At 41.0% G+C, this 27,047-nt stretch overlaps 1 protein-coding gene across 1 annotated transcript in view; it reads left to right on the top strand.

Annotated features, from left to right (window-relative positions):
* The window catches only part of CSDE1 (cold shock domain containing E1), a 65,160-nt gene that overhangs the window by 32,998 nt on the left and 5,115 nt on the right, over positions 1-27,047 (top strand). Inside the window, exons 6-23 of the mRNA XM_018571422.1 lie at positions 428-520; positions 1,015-1,112; positions 1,962-2,046; positions 3,098-3,226; positions 3,301-3,410; positions 3,478-3,487; positions 3,791-4,009; positions 11,234-11,374; positions 12,365-12,427; positions 13,626-13,790; positions 18,172-18,279; positions 18,390-18,565; positions 19,712-19,824; positions 20,355-20,474; positions 22,323-22,418; positions 23,930-24,108; positions 24,921-25,084; positions 26,163-26,295. Coding sequence (XP_018426924.1) covers positions 428-520; positions 1,015-1,112; positions 1,962-2,046; positions 3,098-3,226; positions 3,301-3,410; positions 3,478-3,487; positions 3,791-4,009; positions 11,234-11,374; positions 12,365-12,427; positions 13,626-13,790; positions 18,172-18,279; positions 18,390-18,565; positions 19,712-19,824; positions 20,355-20,474; positions 22,323-22,418; positions 23,930-24,108; positions 24,921-25,084; positions 26,163-26,295 — 2,202 coding nt within the window. The remainder of the gene's footprint in view (positions 1-427; positions 521-1,014; positions 1,113-1,961; positions 2,047-3,097; positions 3,227-3,300; positions 3,411-3,477; positions 3,488-3,790; positions 4,010-11,233; positions 11,375-12,364; positions 12,428-13,625; positions 13,791-18,171; positions 18,280-18,389; positions 18,566-19,711; positions 19,825-20,354; positions 20,475-22,322; positions 22,419-23,929; positions 24,109-24,920; positions 25,085-26,162; positions 26,296-27,047) is intronic.

Raw genomic sequence — 27,047 nt, 5'->3', positions numbered from 1 at the left:
ATATATATTAAAGGGAACACAAACATTTGTCCTTCACTAGCTAAATTTTGAACAGTACTGTACTTCATACTTCATACTGCATATGTGCAGGTGATGCTTTTAAGTGCTTGCCAGCACAGGGCACAGTATAGGTGTGTGTTCGGTATTTTCGGTGTGCTTAACTGTACATCGAGGAAGATGGAGTACAAGGAACTATGCTTTGATTGTTAACCTAGGATATAGTATATCTTTCTGTATACAAGTAGCCTTTTTTGTGTTGTGCTGTATCATACTTACATTATGTTGGATTGCACTATTTTAACTTTGAAGGAAATAGAAAAAAAATCCCTGTTGCTAGTGACTTTTATTTTACTACTTTCATAATTCAGTGTTTTTTGTTTTCCTGTATAGTGCAATCTTCTTAGTATTGGCCTACTTTTGTTCCCAGGTTGTTTGCGCTGTGCCTCAGAATTTGGAGAGCAAGTCTCCAGCTGCTCCGGGTCAGAGTCCCTCAGGGAGTGTGTGTTACGAACGCAATGGGGTAATTAAGAATTACTTTTTTACCTGTGAAATTTGTAATTCTGTTTGGCCTGTTTTGTGATTCTCACACACACCTGCCCTTCTGCTTAACTAGTAGGAAGACACCATTGTTATAGTAGCTTCTGTGTTGCATGCCTACTCACTGGGCTAGGAGAGTTGGGTGGGGCTGAGATCTTCCTGTGCAGTCCTCCTGTAGGCTGCCTATATATCTCCAGGTTACCTAAGTAATCCTATACATGTTATGACTGTATTCTGCATTTCGTTGTATTTGTTTTATGATTTTTAATTTGTTGGGATAAAGGGTTTTAAATTTGCCTGGAGTTTTCCCTAATGGCTAGTTCACACCATGTTTGTATGGTGTTGACAGTCATGTTGGTAGCCAAGCCACATAATTGTATACATGGTGCCCCTAGTTTGGTTTAAGTTTTGCAGTTTATGCTAACTCTAGATGTGTTTTTATTTATGAAGCTATTAACGTGACTTTTCTTTTATCAGGAGGTGTTTTATTTAACCTACACCCCAGAAGATGTCGATGGAAATGCTCAGCTAGAAACTGGAGATAAAATTAATTTTATTATTGAAACAAACAAGCAGTAAGTTGCAATGTAACCTACTTACTATTGTGCATTGAAATCCTTACTGCTTTGGATTGGAGAGCATTCTAATTCCCACATCATATTTACTCTTCCCTAAACTAGCTGCATATGTGGAAGGGTGTGTCATAACTTTTGCAGCCTAGATGTTAACATTCAATGCTTTAATGTGGCCATGTGGATCCTCTTGTGCGTGGTGTGGGGCTTTTTTTTCTCCTGTACCTAGGCATCTGCTAAGCATTTCTGAATTTCAACTATGCCAGAATTGCATACACATTTTGTACTTATCACAATACTGAGGGAAATTTTACAGCAGGGCTGTAATCAACCTGCACTCCTTTACATTACTTTCACACAAGTTACAGTCTAGATATATCAACCATTCTTATACAGCAAGATGATGGTTCATGCTGTAAAAACCTCAGTTGGCTGGCAGTTCTAAGACTCTACTAGTTGGGAACCAATCTGTGTGATGTGATCACAAGGACAATTCTAACTGTGATCACACTCTGGTTTAAAAACTGACCTATGTTTAGTACTGTAATGGTAACGTGTGTTACTATAATTCATAGTGTATTGACCTCATATACTGATAATGTAAATGTTGCATGCATGTGGTTAATAGGGCTTCCCAACAATGTGCTGCTGTAAGTATTGCTGTTAATGAGGAATCGTACTACCTTTTATCAGGTTGGATAGGATGCGTCTAACTGATTTCTTTAGCTTGCATATGAATACATCCTAGCATAAATATTCTCAGTCTAATGCCATACGCTCCCCAAAGACCAATATTTGTTTCCAAATTGTGTAGTACAGCTAACAGTTTTTTGTTTTTTCTACATTTTTTAGCACTGGTGCAGTAAGCGCTCGAAACATTATGCTGCTTATGAAACGGAAGCAAATGCGTTGTCAGGGTGTGGTTTGTGCCATGAAGGTAAATCTCTTTAGATGGGCACTCTTAAACTGCCGTTAAATGCATGTTTACTATAGTTACTATAAAAATTGTTGCTGCAGCCCTCATCTATGGAGGAAAAATCTCACACCTCTGTATGACAAAACTGCTTTGGGAAGTGTGTGTGTGTGTGTTCTGAAAGGGCGTGGGGGGTCTACTAGCAATTCCTGTTCAACTTCACCTCGCATTATGTGATAAAAGCAGACTAACTGCAGCTTTTGGGTCCCTGGCAAACAAAGTAATTGTTGGACAGTCCTGCAAAATCACACCATGCTTCAGTTTTTTGCTAGTATCCTAGGAGTATCTATCTATCCACCTTTTTTCTTCAGTTTGCATCTTTCTTAAAGGTTTTTCCTTAGGTTTTATTTTTCTTCAAGATTTCTGGTGCATAGCTGCTTGAGCTGGTCTGTATGTGACAGCTTTCTGGATCTGCTTTTCCTCAGCTCCAGCTTTGGAGTGTATTTGCCAGTAGAGAACAGCCACACCCCAATTGTGAACATAGCTAGGAAAACTAAATACCCCCATGCATTATGATATAGGATTAAGGACTTGGCATATGAGTGAAAACCAGGGAAGCCCTCATACTTTTCAGATACCAGTACCAGGGTTGCAGCTGGGGCCTGGCTCTGGTGCTCCACCACTGTCCTTGTCCTGAAATCATTAGTCTGTATTTTTTTAGAAAAACATGACAAAAATGTGTCAGTACTTGTAAGTACTTGTATATATTTATAAAACAAAATCATACATTGAAACAGATCTACAAATCCCAGGAGCTCCGTGTGCTCCTTACGAATGACAGCTGCCTCCTAACTTTTCAATTTTTGTCTAGTTTTAGAGCTTAAAGTATTTGTACTTGTACCGAGTACCGTACTTGATATCGGTGCATTCCTAGTGAAAACCAAAATGGCAACTTGTTTTCATATAGTCTTTATTCCTATACCTTATGATAAAACCAAAATATCTGTGCGCACAAGTGCTGTGGTATAAATGGTCCAGCTGCTACAAATGTATTTTTGTTTTTTTTTATTTGTAGGAAGCCTTTGGATTTATTGAAAGAGGGGATGTTGTAAAGGAGATATTCTTTCACTACAGTGAATTTAAAGGAGATCTTGAAGCCTTGCAACCAGGCGATGATGTGGAGTTCACTATTAAGGATCGAAATGTAGGTATACCTGTGTTATGGCTGCGTTATGTTATGCTGATTGAGCTTTTCTGATTCTTAAATTTCTACTATAGGGCAAAGAAGTAGCAACTGATGTAAGGCTTCTACCTCAAGGAACTGTTATTTTTGAAGACATCAGCATCGAACATTTTGAAGGAACGGTTACCAAAGTTATCCCTAAAGTATTTAGCTAGTGTTCACTGCGTCCACTTGTGGGGTTTTCAGTGGGCTGTTCTAGTTTTTGCTGGCCCTCCTTATAAATGCACAGTGAGATTATGGGCCCCATCTGTTTCCTTTTGTAAGTTTTTTAATGTTTTAAATCTCATTCAGGTACTTAGCTTGGATTATATTTTTGTTGTTGTTCCTACTCCTGTCCTCACTGTGTATTCTGAGTTAAAACTTCCATCTACATGTCCATAGTAGTCCCCAGACAGCAGGAAATTCAACTTTATCCTGTTTATTACCTTTGTTGCAGATATATTTGTAATTTTCCAGGGGTACTGTGGAACATTTAATATGAGGGTGAATTAGGAAAAATATTGACGAAAATCTCATTACTTCCTTCAACAGAATGACCCCCTTCCAGGACGGATAAAGGTTGATTTTGTTATTCCTAAAGAACTTCCATTTGGCGATAAAGATACAAAGTCTAAGGTGACCCTTTTAGAAGGAGATCATGTGCGGTTCAACATATCAACCGATCGAAGGGACAAACTTGAGCGTGCCACAAACATTGAAGTGCTCTCTGATACGTTCCAGTTTACAAATGAGGCCAGAGAAATGGTTAGTGGGTCATGTTTTGTAGCACAAGAAATGTAGAGGAAAAGTTTAAAAGTGCAAGCATGTTGTGTTCTTTTTTTTTTTTTTTTTTAAACCTTTTTATTAGTAGGTAATGTTACATTGAGAATGTTGTCACTTTTCCGATCTGACAGCCTATTGTCAGATTGAAACAGTGCAACAGATTCCTCAATCTACGCTAAACTGTGTGGATGGATGAATCTCCCACTGGGTCAAGCTTGAGTATCCTGCTAGTCTGTCCTGCTGGCTCTCCAAGTACCTGACTGTACAATGCCTGCATCAAATTGTTCAGGTAATAAGACAGCCAACGGGGCCGACTAGCAAGATACTGAAGCTTGGTCCATCAGGAGATTCCTCTAGCCACACAGTTTAGGGTAGAAGGAATCTGTTGCACTTTTTGCATCTGACCATAGGCTGATCTGAACAATCTATAGGTGTATGGCCAACTTTATCCTGATCCTGCCTCTAATGGCTAAAGCAGGTGTTTGGAATTTTTCCCTCTGTTGGCATATTTAAAGGTTTTTTTTTTTTTTGTTCTTTTTTCCTTGTAGTTTTTTTTTTATGAGCAGGATCGTTTTTAAACTTTTGTTTTTTTGTTCTAGTCTCAATCTGTTGCTTTCTGAAGGCTGGACATTGTTTCTGCTTTTTACTTAGTGTCTTTGCTGTGCTCTCTGGCAGCTAGACTTGGGCAGGAACTTGCTGACCCAGAACAATGGACAGAGCTAGTGTGCGCATGCACCAACCCCTTTAACTGTCTGTGCTTCTCAGTGACTCTGCCACAAAGACCTATTCCACCTGGGAAGCATGTGCAGCAGCCATAGTCCACATTTGTCCAAAGGGGATTCCAGCAACAGAACAGTGCTCGACAGACACCACACAGCTGTTTCTTTAAACTGGCAGATGCCTAAAGCTTTTGGGAGTTTTGGCTGTAGTCTCTTACAAGTTTTAAAGTGCATTTCCACTTTTGCAGTCAAATTTGAGAAAACCTCTCTAGATGTTATGTTTTCCTATTTACACGGCATACTGGGGAAAACTTTTTTTGCAACTATTTAGTTTTTAGATGTTCTCTTGCAGCAGGCAAGATGGCTGATTCCAGGTTTTTCTTAGCACTTTTACAGTGATCTGTCCTTATAGACTTAGGACTGAACTTTGTGGATTTTTTTTCTTAATCATTGGAGAAGCCCCTCACAACCCCTCCTAACATTACTAAAGGAGGAAAAGCAAGTAGAAATTTAAAATTTTGGAGAAGCCAAGAAAACCAAACCGAGGAAAAGCAAGTTAAATTGCAAGAAGTATTTTTTATTTTTAGCTTATGCTATGTGATTGGGAACTTTTAACAAATTCAAAATAGCGGTTATCCCAATTTGGCTTTTCAGAGTTGAAGTATACTTTAAGCACTTGAAGACCAGGGTGTTAAACCCCCCTTCCTGGCCAGGCCATTTTTCAGTATTCAGCGCTGCAGTACTTCGTCACTTTTTCAGATATGCAACACTGTACTGAAATTAATTATATATCATTTATTGGGGAAAGGATAGGTTTCTTTTGGTGGTATTTAATCACCACTGGGGTTTATATTACTATATAAAGAAAAAATTTACTGAAAATGTTCCTACATTGTTGGGAAACATTTATGATGACCCAATGTTTTGCTAAAATATAAAAGACGGGGTCACGTCTGTTTAGACACCAAACATGTTGAGTCTTAAAATTGCACGTGCCCGTAAAATTGCAAAAAAATACCATACCCAAAATTGGCCATAGGCGACTATTTAAAAGCAGGTTTGTGGAATTCCTATCGCCCGACGCCCCGGGACATGCAGTTTTGGGCGCCGGGCGAGGTAGTTTTTATGTACATTTAGCCCGGCTCCAGACAAGCAGAGCTGAATGTACATTGTGGAGCCGCCGCCGCTCGTTTAGTACAAGTGGTCTGATCAGTCCACTTGTATCAATTTGAGCAGCGGCAATCGTTTCTGCCCGCACCCCCGCCGTAGTTTTTGTGGTCCCCCGCTCTCCTCCTGGGGGGCCCCGAAAACTACGGCACAACAGCTCAGCCATAGAGGCCTTAGAGCAGACGAAGAACGTCTGCTCTACGGGCTCTGTGTTCTGAGACCAAGGCGCTGTAATCACAGCGCCACCTGTCTCGGCTGTCAGGAACTACACAGAAGAGCTGTTCTGTGTTGGAGGGCAGGTTCTATAAAGAGAACCTGTCACCTCCAAACTATCACATAAAGGGATTTTAATCCCCTTTGTGATGGGAAGAACATTAAGTTGAAAAGCTAAATAAAAATGTAAAGAGAATGTAAAAAGTAAAATATATAAAGATTTAAAAAATGAAAAATAAAATTTAAAATGAAACCCTGCTGCCCCCGCTATCTGCATGCAAATAAATGCATGCGTAGGGCATTCTGCATGTGCTTTGAGATTGCAGCTGCCATTCCATGGTGTTAGCCAGAATACACACACACACACACTCACTCTGCATTGAAGGGTAAGTACATTTTCCCAGGTAATATGGAAAAATTAAAATTACCACATGAAATCTGGCCCAGTCTCTCCCAAACCGCCACCCCCGTAGCTATACTTACCTTTTGGTGAACAATCCCTCCCCTCCGCCAGTATGGGTGTACTATCTGTCCCCCGTACTGCTGTCCAGCGCAGTCCTCCACTATGAATTTTGAATTTTGATCCCAAATTGCAAGCACTCATTGGTCAACGTGGTCAGAAGACTGCGCTGACCAGTGAGAAGTGCTATTTAGCACAGTCAAATATGTTTTGATTAGGGGTGCACCGATACTAGTTAGGGCTGCGCCGATACTAGTATCAGTGCCGATAGAGTATTTGGGCGAGTACTCACTCACCCAACTGCTCCGATACCTTCACCGATATTGGAACTTCCGGCCAGATAAAAATTTCCTCTGACTGGTAGTGTCGTAGGGGAACATGGAGCCAGCTTCACGTGCAATCAGGAAGCCGTGCGCCAAGTAATGACGCGCCTCCTGGTTTTCTGACTGGCCGGGAAGCCGGCTCCTTGCTGATTGGCCTAGAAAGCCGGCTTCCTGGCCAATCAGGTCATTACTCACCACCCGGCTTCCTGATTGACCGGGAAGCAGGTTTCCCGGCCAATCACAATCAAGCAGGCCAAACAACATAAAGCCGGCTTCCGTGGCAGTCAGGAACCTGGGCGGGATGTCATTACCTGCTGACCGGCTTCCTGATTACCAGGGAAGCCTGCTCCATGCCAGCGGAAGCACCGGTATTAGTATTCAGTGCCAGCGAGATCCGAAAGCAAAAGATCTGTACTCGATACCGAAAAACCAGTATTGGTGCATCCTTAGTTTTGATTAAAACTATTTTTTTTTTTATATTGGGACTACTAGATTGTCATGAGGCAAGTAGATTTGGCCCCCGCTTTAGCCCTTGGACAAGTAGTTTTTTTTTTTTTATTTCCACACCCCTGTAAAAAGCTTTTACTGCTCATCCATTTAGTGTAATCTGTGATTGATGGCCCTAGAGTTATTGCTCACGATGTTCGTGGTGGTATCTAACGTGGCGCAATAGGCACAATTTTCGTATGTAGGCACACCCGACGCATGTTTGCGTGTGTGTGGGGTACTTTAAACATTTTTGTGGGGGAGGGGGGGTCGGATGGGGTGCACAGAGTGGCACCACATACAAGCGGTCGGGCGGCTTTAGAAGCGTTGGAACGCTTGTCTGTAAACCGCCATCGCAGGCTGTTTCAAATTCTGGCAGTTTCCTGTGCGCACACGAGAAGGGTTGATTCAGACATGCTTAATTGTGATTCAACCGGGGATCCTAGAAGTTTTGTTGTCAGATGTGGAGTCCCTCCCTTCTTTGGAGGAGGACACTCTGCCAGCCAAATTTTAAATCGACAGTTTAATCTATACAGAGGGAAACACTTTATTCTGTTTTTCAAAGCTCATTGGAATCTGCTCTCAAAGACCAAATCTTTCAGCCAAAGGGTTTCCTTTTCGCCTATTTCAATTATTTTATCTACAAACCTTCCAAGACTTTGGTTAATATCCCTAAGCAGGGATCTTACAGCTGCTGGTATTGACACTCAACTTATTGATTGTGTTGACCAGATGATTACCGCATTGAACTATATTCTGTGCTGGATGCCAGCCTGGTTAAGAGCTTTGGCAACCCTTTTTTCTTCAAGTAAGAAAGGCCTTGTTCTTATTTGACTCTTTGCTGGACGACATAACGTTGCAGTGGGTGTGAGAATACTCGCATACCCCAGCTTTGTGAAATTAAGGATCAACAATGCAGCTCCACACCTATCCTGCATGAAGGTTCTATTTCCTGCACCCATGAGTCATCTTCTACCCACTTGAGCTCTGGAATATCTAAGTCTGTGGCAAACCAAAGGATTTAAGCCTGTGCATAAATCCACCAACGCATAAAGGTCTGCTCCTACAGTTCCATCATGGGTGGGGGCACGTGGGGTTTGTTTTTGTGGGGAGTTGGAAAGCTAGCATAGACTTGGACTAGTTTTTGTGCACTCTCAAAAATGTCCGTTGGAATCTGTTCACAGCTATGGTCTAGCATTCCTTAAATCAAAGGATGCCAAGAAGTCTCCCATCTTTGCTAGTCATGACCATAATTTCCTTTGCTTGTCTGAGGGGTTTGTGACCCTTTCTTTTGGTCTTGCCTCAGCCCTGAGTGTTCACAAAGGTCCTTGCATTAGTTCTGGGCCTTCTCTATCTCTGAGGTATTCAATCGTCTGATACTTGGATGACCTCCCCCGGTTCTCCAATGTGTCAGTCATTCTGCACACCTCAGAACTTCGAATGGATCCTGAATATTGAGAAGTCCTCTTCGATTTTTTTTTTTTTTTTTTTAATGCATCTCTTGAAGTACTTGGGTCTTCTCCTTGACACCCTGAAAACCAAGGCCTTCCTATCCCAAAATAAGTGGATGAAGTTGCATAATCAGGTTATAACAACAAGATGATTTGAATATATCCTTGAACTAGAATGTTCGTCATGGTAGCTGTTGTCACAAGTTTTGTTGGCAGGCAGATTTTTCGTCAAGTGGAAGATTGTCATGCTGGATGCCAGTCATCTGGGTGAGGACAGAGTTCTGGGTATTCTGTTCAGAGTTGTTGGTCTCAGGAAGCTTCAATTAAAGCTTCCAATTCACATGCTGGAGCCATGTGCTGCCCCCCACCCCCTTCTTTTTGCATTCATTCAGACATTGCCACAGCTGATGCTTATATCGATCACCAGGGGGGGGCACTGGGAGTGCTGTGGCAGCAGTGGGGAGGTAGTCTGTCCTGTCCTTGAAATAGTTGCATGTTCAAGTGATCTTCATGTAGCAATTTCATGGGGTAGAATGCTGGAAGGCAGGTTTTATCAAGAGACATCTGGACCCTGTCGAATGATCTCTTCATTCAAAGGCATGTTGGGACATTTATCCCGTGTTAAAAGATGCCTGGAGTGAATTTGCTAGCTGCAGTCCAACAAGAAGTTGGACAGGTTTGTGTCCAGGACATGGTATCTGATGGCAGATGCCTGAATGACACTGTGGGATCAGTATAACCTTAGCTATGCCTTTCCTCTTTCGGAAGGTCAGAACATTTTTTATCTGGCTTCCAAATCTACCATTGGATTTGACAAGTCTACAACTTTTGGGATAAAGTGCCTCCTTTTTTTTGATGCCCACTCCCCTAGAGCAGCGAGTGCTTCTTGAGTTTTTGGTTATCAAGCCTTTGTGCCTGTGTCAGTAAGGACCTGGTCTTCTGCAGATTCTTTCTCTAAGTTTGTATCTGCTAAAGCAGATGCTAGTTTCAGTCAAAATATTCTGCAAGTGGCTATTTAATGCACTGGTTTTTTTCTGTTTTTGATTTTCTGTTTCTCCTGTGTTTTTTATTTTTGTGTTCCTACCCCTCCTATTAGGACTGTTTTAGGCTGTCCCTAGGTTGGTTAATATCCATCCAGCTGCATCCCTCAATGGATGGAGAAAATAAGATTTTGTGCTCGCCGTTAAATCATTTTTATTGAACACATGTTCTCTCTTTGGACTGCTTGAGCAGGTTGGGAGATGTTTTAGCCTCTAAGCAGCTGGCCTTCAAATTTCTGTGTCCAGTGTCATGTTCTCCCTGTAGTTGGCAGCATAACCCAAGATTGCTTAAAGGAGAACTATGGGGTTAGGGCTTTTCCCCATAGTTCTCCTAAGGGTAACGGGAGAATACAAACTAGCGTCCTCCCGTCACCCTAAGCGCAGTATACCGCAATCTACAGCTCGCGATATACTGAGACGCTGCAGCTGAAACGGATCCCGACAATTATGTCTGGATCCGCCTAGCTGCGTGAGGGACAGCTGGCTCTGCCTATCTAGAGGCAGAGCCAGCTGTACCTGCCCCGCCAGTCAGCGCTGGAGGCTCGGAGGGGGGAATCCAGCCCCTCCCCTGTCACGGCTCTCTCGATCGAGAGGTGAGCAAACGCCGGTATGTGTTCGTTCACTTCCCGATCTACTGAGCCGACTTTTCATTGTCACAGATCGGCTAGAACTATGAGGATGAGTGAAAAGCACTCTCCTCATAGTTCTCCTTTAACCTCTTTCAACCTCAGTAGCGGCTGCCTGGCATGTTGCTTTAACGCTGTTTAACTGTTCTGTACAAATAACATTTTCTTCAATTAAGTAATAAAATGAACTAGGATCACACTGATCCAGCACATTATCAAGCGGTGGCCATATTGAGTGGGGTACGTGGGATTAATAACGTGCTGGATTAGTGTGATCCTAGTTCATTGTATTACTTCATTGCTGTGCTGTATGGTATAGGCCAATGTAGTTGGATCTGTATGTGTTATAATCGATTTTTTTAAAACATTTTGATTAATCGAACAGGAAAATTTTAATCATTATGAGCGTGTGTGTGTGTGTGTATGTGTGTATATATATATATATTTTTATACTCTTAAATATAAAGGTTACAATCATTGCATAGCTTTTGAGTGCCCTAGTGAGTAGAGTTAAAGCTTAAACATAATCTCTTAAATTGGTGAATATATGTCATAGAAAAAATGCCACCTATTTTATGTAATCTCCGATTTTTGTCCCTCCATCCTAAAGTTCCAGTTAGACTGTTCTCCTTGATCTGCTATATGGACTGAAGGATCTCCTAAAATGGATGGGACATTTTGTATTTTAACTTATTTTTTTTATTTTTTCCCCCATTCACAGGGAGTCATTGCAGCAATGAGGGATGGTTTTGGTTTTATCAAATGTGTTGACCGGGATGCTAGAATGTTCTTTCACTTCAGTGAAGTCCTGGATGGAAATCAGCTCCACATTTCTGAGGAAGTAGAGTTTACTGTGGTCCCTGTAAGTAAATGTTCCTAACACAAGCTAATATTTCTACTTTGATTTTAATGACCATTTGAAAAATCAGGCCCTCTCGTTTGTATTGACCTTAGACGACCCATTTATATATAACTTTGCAATTCCCTATCAATATAGATAGGGAAAAAACATTTTTTACTATATACAGCAGCGGTATAATTTTTTTAGCTGCCTTTTTTATTATTTTAGAAAGGTCCGGTCCAATTTAAATGGCTGTAATATTTGTCCTGATAGTGGTATATTCAAATATTATTCTGTTGCAAACAGATCATGTGGTGCATAGACATACGATTTTGCATGATTCTCCTCTTTGGGCAGTTTTAGACTAGGAAGAAGTGCCAGTTGTAGATGTCTGAGCAAAGATGGAGGCCTTCTGAGTAGAAGATGATGAAAGCATTGTCTGTAGTACTTCAGTCTATGCAAGGGTAACACTAGTAGGTTTACAATAAAACTTAGCTTTTTTATTTTTTTTTAATGCATCTGTTAATCATGCAGCTTTGAGCTGCTTTCCCTGAAAAGGCAATTAACTTTCATAAGTAATAGAAAATTGCCTTTTGGGTGTGCAAAATCTGCATGGGCCGTTTGTGATGTATTAAGAGAATTACTAAAGATAAATGGTGTCTACCATTATGGACTTGTTTTTAAAATACATGCCCTCTAAAATTGTCATCCTGATTCAGGCTTAACTGACATGACACAAGCATGCAACATTGAAAATTGGACCTTAATTGCATTATTTTCCTAGAGCAGTACTTGCTAGGTAGTAAACCCAGGATTGGGATCTTTCCCTTTGGCCTGCGCTTTTAAAAATAAGTCCACAATTTCTGTTCTGTAATTTTGGTAAGGAGCTTTTCATGATAGAAATATGGGACCTGCCATTACTAATTTTGTTTTTGTAAATGCATGTTTTTCTATGCTTTAACCAAAATTAGCATACGTTGCTAATGCTGGATAGACACTTGCTTGTTCCAGGTCACCGATCCACCGAGTATTGAAGGAAGGAATAAGCCCTGGAACAACCACCTTCAAAAACAGGTCAGCATTGGTAGCTCCCATGTTCTATTAATCGGTTTCTTTCTAAAAGCAAACAAAATCTAGAAGATTCCTCTCCAATCTTTCCTTTACTGTATCTTCAGAGTTGGCACACAGAGGGAAATTAAATTGTTTCTAAACACAAAAGCTTTCCATTTTTTTAACCCTTTCGCTGCCGGAGCCGGTTTTTGCCTGGGATTTTTTGCAGACATTTTAAAATGCATATTTTAGGTCTCTTAGGGATTTATTACTTACATTTCTCCCGAGTTATATATTTCCTGAAAGCAGAGACCCTGTAGTATAATGGTGGCAGTTGCCATTTTTTTATGATATGATATTAGCACAATAGTTTATCAAACCTCAATTTTCTGAAAAAATTTGGAATTTTATTGCGTATAAACACAATATATTACCCAATTGTTTGGTAAAATGTAAAAGATGAGGTTGCCCTGAGTATATAGATGGATACCAAACATGTAACTTCAGAATTGCATACGCCTGTGGAAAACGACAGCACCCAAAATTGTTTATAGATAAAGCTTTTAAAGGTCATCAATTTAGATCTAACCATAAATAATGGCCATGGAAATCTTGCTCTAGCGCCAGCATGCGTGGTATTGCTGCGCGTTCAGGGTTTTCGTACTTAGTCATGCCGAACGTATGTATGTTTCTTGACTTTATTGCTATGACATTGGGGGCTCACGAACCTCATATGTAATGGCACTTCAGTAGTAAAAGGTCCTCTTTAAAGTGACATTAGGGGTCACCTTTGCATCCCCTTGAAGTTGCTTCCAGATTGTTTGTTTTTGGGTGGGGGGCGGGGGGGTTACCTGGTAATCTTGCTAGTAGCAACTTTCCCCTTAGGCTGCTCTCATCCTGATTTGAACCAGCACACTTATCTTCATTATGTAGAGGGGAGTTGTTTTGTAGTTCACAGAAGATTGCCGGGAAGGTAGATAATATTGTTTGCGATATCAGTTCAGTGTACATAAAATTACACTGACAAAAGGTTTTAGCAGGCTTAACAGGAAAGCTAGATTTACTTAAAAGAAACATGTGCTCCACAACACTGGTGTATGGAGAGCAGATGGCAACATCTGCTTACCATTAGAAATGGGGATTTTTCTTTTCCTTTTTTCTTTTTCTTTTTTCCCCTTTCAGAGTTTTTTAGAGACCCTTCTAACCCTTTTCTCTTTTACAGGACATGCTCTCTGCTCAAAGAAATCATGCCATTAGAATTAAAAAGCTCCCTAAAGGAACAGTCTCCTTTCACACACAGTCAGATCATCGCTTTGTTGGTATTGTTGAAAAAGAAGCCACAGCTGCAAGTGCTAAATCCAGCAGTCCGAACAAAGGAAAGGAAAAGGTAATGGCACCTGCCATTCAGCTTTCAAAGTCATTCTGAGGACAGGGTTAAGCAAATCATTTCTCTCTGATATGGTTCTAGTTAGACTATGTGCAGTCTTTGCGTACTTTAATTTACACTTTTTTCCTTTAATTTTGTGTCTAGAAAAAAGAGAAGGTAAGCTCCTTTGCATGGTGTGGGTTATTTAATGGCTAGTGATGTTTCTCCTGCATTGCCTTTCTCTTTGCGGTGGTCAGATTTCCTAGGTTTTCTATGCATGTTTCCAGTTGTCATTTAACCATCACAAAGTTACTGTGTCTATGTCTAAATGGACAAAAATAGTATGTAGTGTTGTAATGACAACACCACCAAGATTGACACAGCTGCCAAATCACCTATAACGTAATGTAGTGTGCATGTGCAGCTTGTCCAAACCATTCCTGCAACACGTAAGAGCACAACATGACTTGAGTCGCTGCTCTTCATTTCACTATTCCCGGATTGTAAAATAACACTATCTTGAGATAGCATAGAGTCAAGAGTGTAATGTTCTGTAGGAGTGAGTTGACCACCTGCTTTTGGCTTTTCTAAAATTGATTAAGAGCATGCATTCATTTTGCTTGTTCAAAAAAGTTGTTGCACTTGGATAGAAAGTAGCATTGGAGCGTGTGCGCACAGCTATAATTTGTGCCAGCTTTAACTTTTTTGTGTGTGTACGGTAAGAGTAGGTCAGCATCAAGAACTTTGAGTAGTTTATGTTGCTACACACAGACTGCCATAGACCTTTTTTTTGTTTTTTTAAAAACATTTTGACATTTCTCTGTTTAATGGCATTCTCTGTATGTGCAGCAAAATTATCTGCCCTGTTTCAACACAATGGGTGTCAGGGGAAGTTCTGACATATCTGTCCACTGAGCAGTTCATGCAGTTCTTTTACTTCAGCTGCCATTTCTATCTATGTAGGAGAGAATTGGAATATTTGATTGCTTATATATTAGTAGATGTTAATTAAGCAGTACCTTGCAATCTGTATGATTTGCTTCTTCTGTGGTTTTTATTTAAGCTTCCAGTAAAAGACTTGGTGATTGGTTAGTGTGTTTTTAAGTCCAATTAGGTCATCTAATAACCCAGTGTGCTCCTGGTTTTGTTTTTATCCAAAATGGAGGGGCATACAATACTAAAAGGTATTAACTGTGAGGGATGAGCTAATGGAGAAAGTAAAAGTACAGTTTTTAGGTGGACTATGGAGTCAGTGACTAGATGAGTTTTCAGGTATTGCCTAAAAGCACAGTGGAGTCCATCGGCAGAGGGGGTGGTGGCTGCTGAATGGTTGGTTAAAAAGGTGGAAGAGTCTGACAACATCTTTAATGATGGACTCAAGATGGGGGGTAGCCTGTGTAGAGGTAGGCTATTGAGGACTGTGTAGCTACTTTATCACCCAGCTATTAGACTTTGGTTATGCACTAAAAGTACATGCTCTATCCAGATATAATTTTCAAATGGATACTCCTAGCCCCCCCCCCTCCCCGGGTCACAAACAGAAGAATCGCAAACCAGACCCTGTATAACCACTCCTCTACTCTGTATGCCTCCGTTTTTGTTTTGTTTTTGTTAGTGTCTTTGGAGTTGAGGCCATTTCTTTACCTCTTGTCTTCTTGTGAAAAATATATATATTTTTTTTTTAATGCTAGTCTTCATGGAATTTTTCCTTGTGACTTCAATCAAGATTCTTTGCTGATCTGCTGCTGGTCTCTCTATAGCAGCTATCTGGATCAGTGTTTCCTTGGATTAGCTTTGGAGGCCAGCCTCCTCTGGACATGCAGGGCTTGCCTGGAATGTGACAACCTTTTGTGGCTTCCAGACCAGAGTGTACTGTTATCCATGAAGTGCTTTGCAGGTCCTGAGCTGTGGTAAAGCCCCAGGTATGACCCAGTCTCTGAAGACTGTGAGGTAAGCCTTTTCAGGCTAGGACAACTGGAGCTACCTTACTGTTTGCATCATTGACCGCCTTTCAAATTTCCTTCCATTGGTTTTAACGTGGTAAATGTTAAAGGAGAACTATGACATGAGTGATTTCCACTCACCTCATAGTTCAAGCAGACCTGTGACAATGAGACTGTCACAGGTCGGCTCAGTAGATCGGGAGGTGAGCGAACACATACCAGGTTCGCTCACCTCTCGATCCTGTCACGGCTCTCTGCTGTGACAGGGGAGGGGCAGAATTCCCCCCTCCCCGCTCCGATCTGCCAGCGCTGACTGGCGGAACGGACGGGGGAGGGGGCGGGTACAGCTGGCTCTGCCTCTAGATAGGCAGAGCCAGCTGTCACTCACGCAGCTGGGCGGATCCCGGCATCCTACGTCGGGATCCGCTCCGGCGGCGGAGTCTCAGTATACCGCGAGCTGTAGCTCGCGGTATACTGAGCTTAGGGTAACGGGAGGACGCTAGTTTGTGTCCTCCCGTTACCCTAAGGAGAACTATGGGGAAAAACACTGACCCCATAGTTCTCCTTTTTAAGACTGAAAAGCCAAGTGCTGGGTGTAGCAATGCACTTTGCACTCCACCCCACCCCCATTCAGCCTGGAGGAAGCATCCCATTGCTGCAAGGACCTCATGTGTGTGCTCAGCTACTGGAGCACTCGTCTCACAGAGGCCCTAAGTGGGTTCTGGCATTGTTCCCTGCAGATTTGGCCTTTGAACTTAAAGCCAAGCCTGTGAGTTTCTGACTCGGATTCAGAGTCCCAGCAATCTCATCTTTTCAAGCTTTTTGAAGCACCAGTCTCCTGCTGTTTTCAGATTTACAGGGGGTTGTTTCAAACCTTATTATTCAGTGCATATTACCCTGGATTTGGAGGATAAGCCTCCTGTTCCAGGGATTTGGTAATTTAGCGCTACTACATCTGTAAAGACATTCTTTTACACCTGATTTCTCTACACAAGCTGGAAACACCTCAGTGTGGGCCCCACCAGAGAGTGTGAAAACTTTTCCACTTTGCAAGGGGAACTGTAGATATGTTGATACATCTTAACAGGAATACCTCTAGACTTGTTGAGGGTGTGCTCACCTTTTGGGATCCCATTGACAAGCAGATAGTCTGTTTGTACATTTCTTGCCTGTGTAGCTGGGATGATGACACTGTGTATCCAAGGAGCATCTAACTTGACTAGCCTTCAAAGGAACATCATCCTTGTTTTTTGCCTTCCCAGGACTTAGGGGTTCAGGATGCCCATTTTAGCCCACGGGCTAACTCATTTTGTCTGGGACCGCCTATATTTGCCCCTCTCTGTCCTCCTTGGGCTGCTACATACAGCAGTGGTAATTCCCAGTTCTTCCTAGATTCCCCACACCCTAGAACTCCCCCAATTTGTCCAATTGGAGACTGCTTCAGGATTTGCACCGCATTCTGACTCCCCCTTTCACGAGAGTCCCTTGAGTCCTGTTAAATTCCTGGCATCTCTCGGCATTCCTTCTCTCCAGAGGGACTTCTGGCCTCCAAGGTCACCTGGCTGTTCCCTGCCTTATCAAGGCCCTGGAGTTTTTCAGAGGCTCCTGCTACTACTCAAAATGCTGGACAGTGTGTCTACTTTAAGTCCCTTTCCTTGCATCCCCATCAGGGGATGCCTAGACCATCTTCCCAGAAGAGGGTCAGCTTATTGAACTTTTGGAATCGGAATCCATCTGAAGGGCCCAGAACCTGCAAGCTTTGACTGCATCGGGCCTTGCAGGTGTCTATCTTAGCTGTCTGTCACTGGCAGGCAAGGCTTTAAAGCTTAAGCCCTTGGTACAAAGTTTTACACTCTCTAACAGTTGTTGAGTTCCACCTTTTTTCCCCATCAGGGGTCTACAGGGTGTTGAGGGAATAACCTGTTAACATGGCCTCCCCCTCTCTCACTGGCACTTGGTCCTTTTCAGCTCCCCCCACCTAACTGTCTCAGGCGTCACTTAGCTATTCTTATGGGTTATTCAAGAATATGAAAACCTTGCGTCATAATATCTTTGCGAGGTTGGTTGCCTGGCCAGGTCATTTTTTATTCTCATGGAACCATCCTTCTGTGGATTCCAAGGGTTTGAAGTGTAAGGCTTTACAAGTGGGACAAAGCTGGACTTTTTTGGCGGATCTCGTTTTGGCATGCTCATTTTTGTGAGGAGAGGTTGTTCAGGGGCTAGCTTACAACTTTTCCTGTTGCCAATATCTCCAGCCTCTTGAAGGCAGCAGTACAACCTGACTTGCTGAATTCCTGTGTCCTTCAAATTATTTGAAGTGATAGATTTTACAATAAGTATGAAAATAATTTCACAAGCCGTTAAGAAATTTTAAGAACTATGCCTAAAGAAGTATTCGACAATCTGTATGTAGTAGATGTAATAGAAATGTAAAGTCAAAATGTGTTTACTGCTATTAGGAGGGTGAAGAAGGAATAATTTCTTATGAAGACTGTGGAATCCGACTTACTGTCTCCTATCACCTCAAGGATTTGGAAGGATCTTCTGCCCCCCAAGCTGGGGATAAGGTTAGTCCTATACCCCCTTATTTTGGCCTGGAAAGAGAGAAGCTGCATGTGTGTGTGCTCTATTGTGTCCAGTGAAATGCAATCTTAAATCAATCTTTATCTCTATCTAGGTTGAATTTAGCATTTGTGAAGCCAAAAGAACTGGCCAACAGAGTGCGGTCTCTATGAAGGTTCTTGGGCGAAATTCCAACAGCAAAAGGTTTTATGGTTATGTGGCCACTCTAAAAGATAACTTTGGGTTTATTGAAACTGCCAATCATGATAAAGAAATTTTCTTTCACTACAGGTAAGTGAATGTGTTTTTAGATTTCCAAATTTTTATACATTGGATCTTAATGTTGAACCTATTTTATTAGGTTTATAAATATGATCGAGGAAATAGTTTAGCAATTCAAAATAACTGTAGAACACTCGCTATCAGTTCTGTAACTATACTCCTACCGAATAATTGAGCCATGATTATGCTAGTGACTGGAAAGTAAGGTGTCTGCCTGTTATGTAAAGGGTGGTTTTGGGCATGTTACAGATAATGGAAATTGTACGTTTGTGGTATTGAAGGTCACAGATGTAGTCCGAATTAAAGTGAACATATTCTCTATGTAAAACTAACTGTGCTGCCTAAAAGCAGCAGAAGGTGCCTGGTATTTGCTTTTGTCCATCCTGTGGCCCGTCTTACGATTTTTTTACTATGCTGTGGAGCCCTTGACTTCTCTGCTTTATGCGTTAATCAGACTTGAGTCTTACCCACCTGTTTGGCATCCCTGTCCAGCGTGTTGATGGTCAATAAGGCATTTATCGCAGATTTAACAGAGGGGATCATGGATTAGAAGTAATATCGGGCACCTTGTGGTCTTCCAGTGAGGAAATAATTATTTGAAGATTTTATATATTAACACTTGCACTTGTATAACCAGTCAAAAATGAGAACTGAACTGTAGAAATGAAAATCTTGTTACTCGAGATTGCAAAGGACATGTGATATGTACAGGCACATAGATTATCTTCATGATTTGTCATCGCTTCTGTCTGCTGCATGCCTGCCACATGTGATATCCAGTGCTGTTCCTTTTGGAATGCTGAATGGATTGCCTCTATTGCATTTTGTTACATATTGTTGTAGAAAAGTGATACCGACTACTTTTGCAGGTAAAATTAAACGGCATTCATAATGCCCCTAAATGTATTTGAGTGAGCTTGAGTTCAAGTACTGGTGCCTTAATGTGGAATATAACATGGGTACAAAAAATGAAAAAAGGGCCTCAGTCATGAAGGGGTTAAAACTGTCCCTGAGTTGGGAGGTGGTATTGTGTTACGCAAATATTGCTGACCTCTTTGGACTTGCTTTAGTTTGTATACTTTGGACTTGTACTGCAATTAAAACTAGCATTACCAAAATGTATCTTTTATTTTTGTGGATAATTCTTTCTTGAAGTGAGTATGCTGGAGATGTAGATAAGCTCGACCTTGCAGATATGGTGGAGTACTGCTTGTCCAAAGGCAAGGGGAACAAGGTCTGCGCTGAAAGGGTCACAAAGGTCCATCAAGGTAAGATTATAAAGCAAAGTATCTTTTAGTTTTTCATTGGATTTCGTGTGCATATTTGTAACAGAGTAAGTGCAATGTCAGACAGGCACTTCAATACCGGTTAGCCTTCATGAAAAATCTTACAAAAATATATCAGTTATTATCTATATTGGCCAACATGCTAGCTTTGTAGCAAATTTCAGGTTAGTAGCTCGGTGATTGGATTTCAGCAGCGTTTCATGTCAGACAAGCTCACCATTGACTCTTGCTCTGCATTCACCTCTACAGTGCAGCTGCAAATCGCTGAAGGAAAGTGATTTGTAGCAAACCAAATCAACCTAATATGGTAGCAGATGTTTTATCTGTAGCAGCAATAAATTGGAGGAACCATAGCAAGGAGGAATCACTGCTACAAAATCACTAGTTTAACATGGCACTAAGCAAGTAAAATGGCAAACAATGTGAGTGGGTTGTTCTTGTGTTTTTTTTGTAAATGTTAGTCATGTTTTATGCCCCTTTTTTCCCTTTTTGTTTTTTTTATGCACTTCAAGTTGACGGATCCGGTGATGATGTGAATCCAGCTGTGTTCTGGGGCAAAGTTGTACGGCCCCTGCGGAGTGTGGACCCTACACAAACTGAGTACCAGGGAATGATTGAGCTTCTAGAAGAAGGTATGTTTTAAATGCACACTGGTTTATAATTAAGGGGCTATGTGCAAATGAACATAATTAAAATCAAACCTAAATTTAGAAACCGGTTTTGATGTGATCGTATTAAAACGTAGTTATTGGTGTTGCTCAATTAAGACCTTCAAGTGTTGGTAGTTACTGGTGTTCAAAATAATCCATGCATTTGAAAAATGTAAATATTTTCCTTATTTTGTTGATCTGTGACAGCAGGTAGGGTGAGTTTGGCCTGACAAAACCAGGCATTTAAAATTCAACAAAGTTTTGGGAGCACCCAAAATACAATGGGTGAGGGGGATATGTATCTAAACTGGAGCAGACAGAATCTGGAGCAGCTACCCGTAGTAACCAATCCACTTCACTGTTCAGTTAAGCTTTGAAAATGAAAGATAGATGCAGATTGTTTCTTATGGGCAACTGCTCCAGACTGTATGCTCCCATTTTTATAAATTCCACTCAATGAGTCCAAAACTTGTGCTGCAAAAGTCCTGCCAGGCCTTAATGAACAGGATTGGAAAGAAGTTTCTAACTCCTATTTACTTTACTGTCATCTTGACCAGAGGCAAACTTGGAGTATATTTTACGGCATATAGGGTATTTAGAATGGATAAGTTAGACACCACCTTGATATATAAATTTCAAAAGGAAAAGGGAGATGTTTTTCACATGATTCGGAACTGTGACAAAAGACCCTTTTGCAGGGGCGTCCTGAGGCCGCGTGACACCCCTCTGTGACGTGCATGCACAATGACGTCCTCGCATTGACGCCTGCCGGCAGCCATCTTGTTGACCTGTCTGTCCTTTCAATGGCCCCTCTTAGAAATTGATATTTGCATTTAAAGGGTTACACACATTGCTCCCCGTTTGACCCTAAATCCAACCATGGAATTTAAATCTAGTATTGCCAGTGTTGGATATCCCTGTTTGGACTTATTTGGCCATTTCATGCATGTTCGCCGCCTTTGTGGCCATCAAGAACTTTTGATTTAAGGTCTTTTTTGTTTGTTTTCACCTTTTAATGAGGATATTGTTTTTGATTTGTTCAGCCCAAGGAAATCTTTTATCTGGAAGTGACTAAGGCCATCAGGGGTTACCTCCCAGCCACTGCTTTTTAGGAAAACTGAATTCCTTTTATTCAATAAGGTCGTAAAAGTCTCTGCTCCTTCCAGATCCAAATGTAATTAACTGGTTATTGTGCAGGCCTGTAAAGTGCCTCTTTCTTTTTCCCCCTTTAATGCCCAATCCACTAGAGCAGGGAGTACCTCTTGGGATCAGATCTGTAAAGCTGCAGCTTGGTCTACTGTTTACACATTTTCTAAGCTTTATAAAGTCGGTGTTTGTACCTCCACATATGCTAGTTTTGGCTGAAAAGTTCTGCAAAATTCTGTTTTAATCCTTTTTTGTTTTGAACTGGTTTGCATGTGTTTTGGTGTCTGTCCCTCAGTTTGGGGTGCTTTTGGAGGTCCCTACATTGCTTTACTACCAGCGGTGAAGAGGTGTCCCTTAATGGACGGTGAGGGAAAAATGGTTATCTGTACTCGCCATAAAATATCTTGGAGTCCATTGAAAGATCAGGCTTGATGGTAATTAAGCAACATAGAAAACTTAAGGCCAGCGCCCTAGATGTTATAACCACTCGCACCTTGCCACTTGTAGCAAGCAAGGAGAAAACAATAGTGTATGGAGGGAGCCATATCTCTCAACAGACTCTGAGAAAAGGTTTTTCTAGTACAATTCTATGTTTTACCCATATTGATAGGTGGGGAATATCTATTGGTATATTGGGTTCCTGTAAATGAATTACCAGCAAGTGTGTTTTTTTTTTTTTTCCAGTTGCTGACCAGCAGAAAATAGCTGAGGAAACTCCCACTGAAACTGAGGAAGGCGAAGCAGAAACTGAAGACAGCACAGAAGATACAAGCAAGCAAGGTATTTGTTTAAAACATTAATCTGAATGTGCCTTCTTTCCTGAATTGTACCGGATATACTTTTGTGGCAAAAAGTCTAAATTAAAATTCGTTTTTGAAGTACTCGGTTTTGCTTTGTCCTCGCTTTGTGCGTTTTTAAGGTTGCATTGTTTTTTTTTTTTTTCTACCCTTAACCACAGACGGACGGCACTGCAGCATACAGACGGCATTTTTTTTCTGCTTGCGCGCGCCCCCTAGTGGGCACGCATGGGCAGAAAAGACCCGACCAATGCAAACACCCGTTACCGGGTGTTTCACATATAGACGATCGGCGGCTCCATAGCCCGCCGATCGTCTGTGCTCGTTTTTTCTCTGCTTCATCAGCTTTTTTTGGGGTCCACAGGTGACATTAGGGGTCCTAGAGACCCCTAATGTCTCCATAAAGAGGACCTGTCAGTGTGCCTTTGCTATTGTATAGGGGGATTGTTATCCCCCTATATAATAGCAATAACAATAAGTGCAAAAAATAGATTTTATATATAGATAGATATATCTATATAGATTTATTTTATTTTACTTTTTTATATGTGATATATATGTCACATATAAAAAAAGTGAAAAAAAAAAAACAAAATGTTTAACTCCCCCACCCCCACTTTTACACACCTATAAACGTAAATACGCGTCCGGTGCTCCAGCGCGCAAAAACGACAATTGCACTACACATGTTACATATCGCCGCGAATGTCGCAGTGAGGGCGATCATTTTAGGGCCATCAATCACTGACACTAAACTGATGAGCGGTAACGGCTTTTAAAGCGTCGCCTATGACCAATTTTGGATATTGTTTTTTGAGGTTTCGCGCACGCAATTTTAAGGCTTGACATGTTTGGTGTCTTTTTACCCGACGTGACCCCGTCTTTTATATTTTACCAAAAAATTGGGTAATGTTTTATCATTTAGTATAGGGGGAAACTGGGTTTTTTTTTTTTTGTTTTTTTTAGATTTCGGTAATTTTTCCTTTAATATAGTAAAAAATAACCCCAGTGGTGAATAAATACCACCAAAAGAAAGCTCTATCTGTCCCCAAAAAAAGGGTATAAAATTCATTTCAGTACAGCTTTGCATGACGGAATAAATGTCAGTCAAAGTACCGCAGCGCTGAATACTGAAAAATGGCCTGGCCAGGAAGGGGGTTTAACACCGCGGATGTCAACTGGTTAAATACTTAAGCTCCCCCTTCATATACCTCTTATGGGCCACATTTCAGTTATGAGCCTCTTAATTAGGAATAACTGTCATTCATATAACTATGTATGATACTGGTTAAATTTATCAGTTTTTTGGGGGGTTTTTCATAGCGCAGCACTTTGCTCAAGCTGAACGTTATGTGAAGCTAAACATCATATACAGCACAACAAAGTGCTCAAGATTAACATTATAAATTGCTCAAAAAGTCACTTAGATATTTATAGGATGTTCTGAACAAGTTTTTATTACGCTTTTGCTTCAGTGTTCTCAATTTTTTCCAGCTAGCATCAAAGGACGTCTTACCCCTTTTGGCATCGTGGGAATGGCGAATAAAGCAGATTGTCTACAGAAAGGAGAAACTGTCAAATTCCAGCTCTGTGTCCTAAGTCAGAATGGGCAGACAATGGCTTGCAACATTGAGCCACTTCGTAGGGGTACTGTTGAGTGTGTGAAAGATCAGGTAGGTTCTCCAGTTAGTAAATACTTTCAGGCCATCAATAGTGTTTGTAGTATATAATTAAAGGAGGCTTCAAATGTCATTGAAATATTTGTGGAACCCTCCGCTTCCTTCAAGATACCCTTGTTTTTCAGTTCTCATATTTGAGTCTCTGCTGTCCACTGAAGCTCTAGCATCTGACAGATGGGTTGCTTCAGCTCAACTTGTAAGTTGGGTTACTGCATACTGGAATCAATTTGAGGACTCCCATGAATAATTAATGCCATGCCTACTTTGGGGAATTAATTTACTGTCCACTATAGCAGATTTTCCCTTCATGCATATGTTGGGATACGGGGTCTTGCTGACTCTGCCTTTGATGCAGTCAACATTTTGCTTTCTTTTTATTAAAACATGCTCTAAATGAACAATAATATTTTGTTCCTTTGTATGTGTGCGTTTTAACTTTTAAGAAGATCTTTAAGTTCTTGCAAGAAATTATGTGCAAAAAAAGTTAAATTAAGATCTAAGGAGTTGGCATCCAATAAGTAGAATGTGTGCAGTTTGGTACATGTCTGAAAGTGTCCCTTTGCATGAAAGACTTCTCGAAACATGGATGTACGTTGGTGAACATATTGTGCTAGACTGTAAAAGAACCTACTCGCATTGGTGACTAATGTATGTTATGCTTGCATGTAATGTGTGGGGTATCCTTTCAAATTTCTTTCATAATTTAATATGCAAATCTACATGTATATGGTATACATTCACATGTGAGTATATTTGCCACATTAACAAGGTGTTGAGTCTAGCTTTTTGTGCCCTTTTTTCTTTAGTTTGGCTTCATTAACTATGAAATTGGTGACAGCAAGAAGCTTTTCTTCCACGTGAAGGAAATCCAAGATGGAATTGAGCTGCAGGCTGGGGATGAGGTGGAATTCTCAGTTATTCTTAATCAGCGAACTGGGAAATGTAGTGGCTGTAACGTTACATTATTAAGGTAATTCGCTCAGTTACATGATTTGTTTTGCTTGCTGTTTTGGTAATTTGTTTCCTGACTCGTCGATTTTAAAGCTCAACTGCATGTGGATGTGAAATAGATTTAGGTTATGGATTTATTAAATGTATCTTTATAAATCTGGCAAACGTACTGTAATATCTTTTAATCCCCATGCACAGCAGAATTCAGACTAGGAGAACTCTGCAAGCCAGTGAGTTTCTACTTGATTACATAATATGCTTTAACATGGAAACTTTCTGACCGGAGCGATGACCCAATCCATGCACTGTTGCTTCTTTATTATTGGCTCACAAGTTGAAGTGGGTCCTGAATATGTTTGGGTTTTACTGCATTGATAAAATATATCCAGGAGTTGGCTCTGCTGGCTGACGGGGATAATAAGACTTGTCTGCCAATAAGGATTTGTAATTCTTTGCAGGCACACAGATCTAACATGCCTTTTAACTGTGATTTTGATGTTTGCTTAGAGTTCTGCTTTAAGGGGGAATTCAGAATTGTGTAATTCCCTATTTGGGGCCTGTGTATAATATATTTTTCCCATGGCACTATTGTGTACAGAACAGGTCTGAGTCTTACCATTTAAATGCAATAGTGTTGCACCTAGTTATATAGTAATATCAGATTTCACCGGCTAGCCCTAATCACTGTGCCCGATAAGAAGCCCCTTTTCTTTATCTGGCTCTTAGCATTTTGTTTGCCACTGTTGGTGTTGCAGCTTATGATGCAATTTTTCCATTTAAAATCCTGTTTTTGCACTCTGATAAATTCAAGTATGAAAAGTTATTCAAAACCCACATAATTGTATAGTGGAATTAAACACAGGCTTAGCTGAGTGAAGTGCAGCATATCAACCACAGGCCATAACGTCATGTTGACTACAAGTGTAGTAAGTCTCGTATATAAAAAATTACTGTAGATTTTAAAAGGCATATAAATGTTATTTGGATGAAGCAGGTTCATGGAAGTATGCTGTAAAGGATTGGCTCCATTTTAGTTGGGAAATTGGAAAGCACACTTTGTCAACAAGGTACTACATGCATTATTCTTTTTCTCGCAGCAAAGGCCCTGAAATGGTAGCAGCCCCACGTCCTGACCGACTGGTGAGTCGGCTAAAAAGCATAACCTTGGATGATTCTAGTGCACCCCGTCTTATGGTCCTGCGTCAGCCTAGAGGTCCGGATAACACGAAGGTGTGTGGTCTTTTTGGTGATGGTTTTCATATAAATTAAGCCATATATTGTTAGATGAAGCTTGCTTTTTTTTTTTTCTTGCACTCCTTGACAAAGCAATGTAGTAAATGGTTATCTATCGTGCAAGTTACACAATAGCATAAAGTATGTAGTAGTAATGGTTAGGATACAAGTTCAGGTTTTGTCTTGGGTGAGGGGTTTTCAAGAGTAGAATTCATTTTTATGCACTGAAAAACAGGGTTCTCAAAAACTTTGATGGGGGGTAACGGTACCCCCAGAAAGGCCCAGGGCATGTACTGTGAATAGGATATTTGGCAAGCCAAAGGAGATGCAGAAAAAGAGTTAATTGGGTGCCAGAATTTAAAAATAGGGTTCTGCTGCCATATGGTGTGAAAACAGTGAGCCACTTTTGACAGCCCTTAAAACAGGACTGTTGAGTACGTAGACCAGGAGCAATGCAATTTTGCTAGGGTAGAGTAAATTTTAGTGAAACAATTTGAGTCAAGCTCCTGTCTCTAGCAGAGATAAGGGGAGACACATGATTCTTCATATTCTTGCCAACTATCCTCCGTTTTCATTGGTAAAACGGAAACCCTTTGGCCCTTTCGAGTTTATTTTTGGTGCATAGAACTTTTTTTGGTAATATGTAAATTCACATCTCTTGAAAATTTACTTGTAAGGTATCATAGCAACTCAGAGATTAGGTTGTAGCAGCTCGAGTATCCAGCAACTTAGGACATTTAAAAAAGTCA

The sequence above is a fragment of the Nanorana parkeri genome, unplaced genomic scaffold (assembly GCF_000935625.1).
Source record: "Nanorana parkeri isolate BGI_ZX_2015 unplaced genomic scaffold, ASM93562v1 scaffold1752, whole genome shotgun sequence".
In the NCBI taxonomy this organism is placed as follows: domain Eukaryota; kingdom Metazoa; phylum Chordata; class Amphibia; order Anura; family Dicroglossidae; genus Nanorana; species Nanorana parkeri.
Note: the sequence above shows the minus strand (reverse complement) of the source record. Positions and strands in the feature narration are given on the sequence as shown.